At 36.9% G+C, this 7,318-nt stretch overlaps 1 protein-coding gene across 1 annotated transcript; it reads right to left on the bottom strand.

Annotated features, from left to right (window-relative positions):
- Positions 1 to 1,156: 1,156 nt before the first annotated feature.
- On the bottom strand, positions 1,157 to 6,403 carry LOC142517675 (phytochrome B-like). Its single transcript, XM_075620046.1, is given in 5 exon segments — positions 1,157 to 1,826; positions 2,449 to 2,742; positions 3,072 to 3,385; positions 3,387 to 3,880; positions 4,048 to 6,403. Coding segments are annotated over 5 exon segments (3,447 nt in total). The 5' UTR covers positions 6,176 to 6,403; the 3' UTR covers positions 1,157 to 1,609.
- Positions 6,404 to 7,318: the final 915 nt, after the last annotated feature.

Genomic DNA, 7,318 nt, shown 5'->3' with positions numbered 1-7,318 from the left:
TGGGGGAGTTAATAAAACTATATCTTTTCTTGACAAATATGAAATTTTTTCGGTTTTTATTAAATATTCAACAAAAACATTAAAAAAAAATTTGTGGTGGATAGCAAAATTGCTTATGAATAATGGCTCTAATCACTTTCGAATATTATTTTAGGCGATTCTATAAATCATTTAATCTTAGTCAAAGATGTTTGCCCTCGTTTATCGAGGATAATATTAGAGGACAAAAACTTGTGTGAGATGGTCTCACGGATCGTATTTTGTGAGACGGATCTCTTATTTAGATCATCCATAGAAAAATATTACTTTTTATGCTAAGAGTATTACTTTTTTATTGTGAAGATAGGTAGGGTTGATCCGTCTCACAGATAAAGATTTATGAGATCATTTCACAAGAGACCTACTCATATTAGAGATAGGTAGATTTGATGATGGTTTTGAAGTTAATGATTTCTTTCAATGAAAAGTGAAACTAAAACCCTTTTTTGATGTTTTGGTTTTGATTTGAACTAAAATTTATTATATTATATTTTAATTGCAGAAATGGGGTAATTAATATAATTGTTCAATAATTACAGTATAAAATATTTATTATTATAGTTTTATTGAAAACAACATAAAATAAGGGATTCAGTTTAAAATAAATAGACCAAATAATTAAATTATATAATCTAATGTGTCTATATGTACTATAAGATTTTAAAATTTAAGACTAACTTTGATTTTTGTTATAGTATTACATGAGAATTGATCATCTTCTAGACATCTCCTGTGGACATCTATCCGAACACCACTAGGTGAAGTCTCTTATTTTTGGATGTGATGTAAATATCCACAGTAGATGTTCAAAAGATCAAACATATGATTTTGGTTCTGGTTCTTGTCTTAGGTTCTTATGTTTAGAAATCGGAACAAAACTGAAAGTTTTCAGGTTTTGGGGAGACATCCCAAATTCGTTAGGAACCGTGGTCGGATCTTTGGTATGTAACCCATAAAAACCTTAATTACAGCCTACAGGAACAACTAAGTTATTAGATATATGTATTTAATAAAAAAAATATATTTGTTAATATGATGTATGCATCGTACGTTATATCAAATCCAACTATTCAGATATTTGCAATCATTTATACATGTTTTCTCTAAATCTTAGATGGGGTATAAAATAAGTGTAGTTGGAAGTAAAAAAAAATATTTTTAGAATATTTCCTATGATATATTATACAATCGTTGTTACTTTAATTATTATTTTTTATATCATTAAATGAGATAATATTGAAATGACTATACATATTTCAAAAGTACGAGCCGAGGAATATTTTGTTGCTTGCCTCCACTCATCATCGTAGCTTATTGGCCCGGTGGTTTGAACCTCAAAGTCGAGTTTTCTGCAGAAAATCAAAGCAAAAATGGCAGAACAAACATATAACCATCATGAATGAGTGTTGCCGGCTGCCACTAGTCATCAGTAGTCCAACTTGTGAGGCCGAAAGCTCGAGAACAGATTCCCTCTCAAGATTCAAAGGATTGTGTGTCGAGACGGCACTTCAGCAATGTTACTATGTTACAGATATGTAAAAGATCGAGGATTGAAAATTGGAGGGTAGAATCAGCCAACGATCTTCAAGCCTCTCTTTGGCATAGGCAGATCAAGAACAATAAGGAAATAGCATCTTTCTGATTCTCTGATGTATTGAACTTCTCCATTCATAAGTTTCAATAATCTCCGGCAGATGCTCAGTCCTAGGCCTTCTTGGGTCACCCATCGGCTGCTGAACATGTCTTGGACAAGTTCGGGTGGAAGTCCTTCACCTGGGCATACGATCCTTCACAGAAAAGATTTATCTCATAGGCCAAGAAAATTCAAAATTGATGCTCTTAAAAAATGTTGGATTATAAGCTCAAGATTATGCACAAACAAAAGACTAGCCTCATAGGTTAGAGATCTTCTTTGCTTGTGGAGCTGACGTGGACGTTGACCAATTATGGACAACTTTCATTCACATACTAATATTTGGGGTAAGAATTTTAATCCAGTCCGTGATTTGAAAATGAGCCACATTATAGCCCCTTCCCAGAGCAGACTAGCATTAGGGGTAGGAGAACCCCTCAAATTCATTAGCAATTCCATTATTGCTTGGATAGTCATGTGAAATTACATCAAATTGGCATTATAGTAATACTAGTATTGCTTCTGCTTAATTGGAAGATCAAGAATCACTACAAATCCATATTTTACTGATCTGGCTTCATAAGCAGATTAGTACGGATTATGAGCTAGGAGAAAACGAGAAAAAAGAGAAACTTAAGACACGCAGCCTATCCTATAGAACTCATGAAGCATGTCAACTAAGCTCATTTATCCTATCAATAAAACCAGATGAAACACAACAGGAGCATTCATTAGCTAGATGGCATGAGCAACTAGCACTGTGAGAATGTTCATACCTGAATTCAATGTGCACAATGGTTATTCCTTCAGAAATCCATTTCAGACTTGGAGAAAGTTGGATCTCCACCCAACCTTCGGGAGAGGGTGCGTAGCGTGCCATGTTCAGTAAAATATCAGCCAGGACCTGTTGAATTCTAAATTGGTCACCATGAACGGCCAGTGTCTTGACTTCCTCTGGTATGTCACGGATCAATTGCAGACCTCTCTCTCTCAGAAATAACATTACTTGGCTGACCACAGCATCTATCACACTCCCAATTACAAATTCTGCCTTCTCGAGCTCCAGAGAACTACCAGGAAACATGAGTGTTGGTTTGTTCATCTTACTATTCACAGATCGGTGATGTAAAATGGCGGAAAGAGTACTTGTATATGAAGCCTCATAATTAACAAATCAACAAAATAACAGAATTGCAAAGGTAAGGCACTAGTTTAGCAAGCTTCATGAATCAGCAAAATATGCCTCCAACTTTGTCTTCAAAATTTTAATAACAGCTAGTACTAATTAGAGATCATTGAACAGTTTCCACATAGCCCATAGGCAGGGAAAATTATACTAATTATGCATCTAGATCTTCTATTACGAATAGATTAATCTAAAGTCAGAAAGAAAATGTACCCATTTTCAATGTTTTCCAGATTGACATCCTTCATAATCTTTAGCATTTGCTTCTCACAAGCAGCACTAGTATCAAGAAGCTGTTTTTGGTCTTCTGTCAAGTTTGTTGCTTCCAAGAGAGAGTTACTGAATCGTATTCCACTCAGTGGATTTCTTATTTCATGGCAAATATAAGCCAACTCTCTCATCTTTGAATCACACTTCATTTCCTGTTGCCTCTGGACACTCAAAGCTTGCTGCAGTTCAGGACTTGCAATTTGCAAGAAGCAAAAGGCTCCAATTATCTGGCCATCAATACTCACCCTCTTGTTCAGCGGTCAAGAGAGTTTGCACATATTTCCCATTTTTGTTAAAAAAGGAAAATGGGAATTTGTCAGTATCCTGGTTGCCAATTGCATTGTGCAAGACAATCATAAACTTCGTCAAAGTATCGGGACCCTTAAGCCGACAGCAATTGCCAAATACTTCCCCAACTAGCATCTTCTCTACAACATCCTGCCTATTCCACCCAGTGAGCTTTTCCATAGCAGTGTTCCACTCAGAGCAACGAGTGTTCTCATCCGAAGCAAATATAGGTGGAATCAGGGGGTTGGGACTGTGTACAATTGCCTTATAATCACCTTGAATGTGGATGAATTTGTCCATCACCACTTTCAGCTCAGTAATGTCCTGACCAACAAAACATACGCCCACTACATTGTTTGTATAGTCCTTGCTAGAGCAAACATTAACCACCAAAAATACAGCTTCATTTTTATGTTCAGCACCAAATATCCTTAGCCTTAATTCTACGTTTTTATCTTCCTCACCTGCAATAATTATTTCTCATATAAGCTACTGGAACAAATCGAGATAATCCAAGGATGCCGTTTAATAAAATGGAACTAAACACTATGCTTTAGAGTCATCAACTAAAGAGAAAAATAATCCGCAACGAACGGGAAAAAAATACATAGATATAATTCAGAGGAGCCACCTCTTAGAGCATTAAGGAGAAGTTTATCCGCAATTTCTTCTGACTCTTTTAGCACAAGATCATGAACCAAGGACTTTCCCATTGCTTCTTCAACAGGTAGTCCAGTTAACTCCGAGACTTTTGCATTCCACCCGTTTATGCGGCCATCAATATCTACAGCAAATATAGGAGCAGTAGCAGTCTCTATCAACCTAACCATTTCCATGGCAACACAACTGAGTTCATCCATGCCTTTAAATTCCATGTCCTTAACCTCGGCATGCACAACTTCCTTAGAACTGCTTCCAACAGCATGTTGAAATGAATCTCTTAAAATTAGCTGCAAAGAGTGAATTGCATCCATTTCTGCATTCTCCCATGGCAAACTTCGGCTCTTGACAACTTCTAGAAATGCTTTAAACGAAGAGCGAGGATGCATCCTCTGTCCATCATCTTTGTCTTGAGGATGATGCTTTGCCCCACCCCATTTGATCTCTTTTGCGGTATGGGAACGGAACCAGAACATATAATCCCTTGAAGTAACATATGCAACAGCCATTCCACAGACAGCATCCCCTAGAGCAACAGCCCCAGAATATCCAGCATCAGCTAGACTATCAGCGCTCAAACCAGTCGAATCCCCGTGAAATGCCAAGAGCCATGCGATAATATCCTTTATCTGCGCTTCGGTAGGAGTGACACCCAGAGGGTAATATTTACCCTGGTAGTACAGTGCAGCACCGTCACACTTGACCAGGTCCATAATACTAGGGCTCTGCATGACAATTCCAGTGGGTGAATCTCTAAGTAACATATCACACAACAGAGTCTGGGTCCTTAAAACTCGTTTCTCCGAGAACTGTGATGCCAGCTGTAATTCCATATTCAGCTGAAGCCCAAATGCCTGCATTAGGAATTCACAAGCATAACGAAGTGGGAAGGGAATGCATCGAGCAGAAGTGTGATGGCCAACAACCAAGCCCCACAGCCTCATAGAGTTTCTTCCTTCAACACCATCTTCATCGTTTCCATTAATTATAACAGCCAATGTCAATGATGCAATCGAACCCATGTTAGCCATGTATTGGGCATGGCAACCATGAGGAGACCTGAGAGTTGAGCCTACTAAACACAAGGACTGAACTAATGCTTCGTCCTGGACAACTCTAACTGGCGTGGCACGGCAATCCACAATCATCCGAACCCTATTCTGTTTAAACAAAAATCTTGAAGCCTGGGGAATGTCCGTGGAAGGATAATGCAAACCAATATAAGGCTCTAAACCCGGCCCCTTGCTCTCTGCAACAACCTCGCCATGTTCATCTTCGTGAAACTTATAAACCATCACACGATCATACCCTGTGAGGTCCCTCACGCTCTCAACGACCGTGTCACACAAAAGCTTTATATCCCCACCTGGAAGCGACTGCAAATGAGAAATTGCCCTCACAGCGAGCTTCTGTGACTGGACGGCCCCAGCAATCGACAAGGCTGGATCCTCATTCCTCGCAGGTTCTAAATCAATAACTATTCCAACGTCTATTCTATGTAAAATTGCATAAAACGGTTTCCCGGAATTCTTAGAATGAATCCAAATAGGATTCAACAGAGTGATCTCTCTTGCCCCAAATGCCCTCTCCAGCAAAACAGAGCTCGAGGGGGTAAACAGAGCTCTGACATCAGTCCCAAATGTAAGAATTTCTGGTTTTTCAAGGCTAGGGACCGACTGAGGCATCAAGCCCATCATTTCCACAGCATTTTCCGAATACGCTATCACTCGAAAACTAAATTCATCCACGCCTATCATACAACCAAATGGTTGAATATGGCTACCGCGCTGTATTCTCGACAAATAAGCAGTGATCTGCTGCTCGGGAACAGACTGAGTCGAAGCCTTAACACTCTGCGAATAGTCAAAAGATTTTCCGGACTCACCAGATTGCTCAAAAACAGCATGAAGTCTCGCATCCACCGTGTACTGCGCTACAGCCTTACTCATGGAATCGCCTCCCCTATTCCTGCCAGAATCATTATGAGCATTTTTAGCATGGCGGCGATGGCTACCCCTACCTGAAGATTGTGCTTGTGCTTGTGCTTGTGAATACTGCGGATTATTTGCATTCGTTGATCTGCTCCCCGATGCACTCATTTCAGCAAACAGGTTCAGCTCGACAACCTAGTAATACAATTTCAGCAGAAACCCAGAAGAATTTGGCGCGACACAAGAAACAATACTTCCCAAAGATTGTACTTGTGCCGCTCTGCTTCAAGAATTGATCAATTCCACTGTAATGACACTGGAATTATGCGATCCTTGGAATTTGGAAAGGCGTTTTTGGGAGGTTACAGATTAATATACGAACAAACTTCATTTATATTGTTCATGATTGTCGATGGACTACAGTGAAATTTAATAAATTACAGAGATAATAAATTAATATTTGAATTATTAAAATAAAAAAAACATCAAATATGAGATTAGATATGATAAATAATATAGCAAACCAAACAATATTAAGCATTTCTATGGAATATCAAAATAAAATATATATATATTTTTATTGTCGATTATTTATAACACATCTGACATTAAGATCTCAAATATCAGATCAAATTATAATAATCTTCTTTCTCTTCTCAAAAAATAAATAAATAACACTCCTATTAGATTACGAAATAATTCATTTTCATTTAATTAAAAAATATCATAAAAACTTATTTTGATAAATTCGTACTTCATCTATAACTATCATATATTAATAAATTATTTTTTATGTATAATTTTGAATTTTTTAATAATCATATCACATTTAACATTAAAAAAAATAATTATAAAAAAATATTTTCAAACTTTTGTATTTTAATATAATATCTAAATATTTCACACAACATTTGTTTAACAAAAAAAAAAAATATGCACAAATCACATCATGTTCATATTAATGATAGTTTATTGTTGGTATAATAATTGTTCCTACGAGGTACATAATTCGAAACGTGATGTTAGAGCTGTTATATATTTTGAAATATTTGAGTTGCACAATTACTATTAGCTATGGATTTTGGTAAAACGATGAGTGCTTAGTGCTACAATTAGTATCGGAATCAATGTGACGAGTTCAATTTACATTGATCGCAAGGAGTGCAATTATTGAGAGAAATATTGTTGGGGGCAATAATTGTCTATGTTGACTAAAGCAATCGAACAATAATACTTGAGCTGTTATACAATTTAAAGATTTGAATTGCAAAGACACTCGATACTACATTTATAATAAATTTTATTTTATTA

Source organism: Primulina tabacum, chromosome 11, assembly GCF_025594145.1.
Source record: "Primulina tabacum isolate GXHZ01 chromosome 11, ASM2559414v2, whole genome shotgun sequence".
NCBI classification, from domain to species: domain Eukaryota; kingdom Viridiplantae; phylum Streptophyta; class Magnoliopsida; order Lamiales; family Gesneriaceae; genus Primulina; species Primulina tabacum.
The sequence above is the reverse complement of the archived record's forward strand: the minus strand, read 5'-3'. Positions and strand labels throughout refer to the sequence as shown.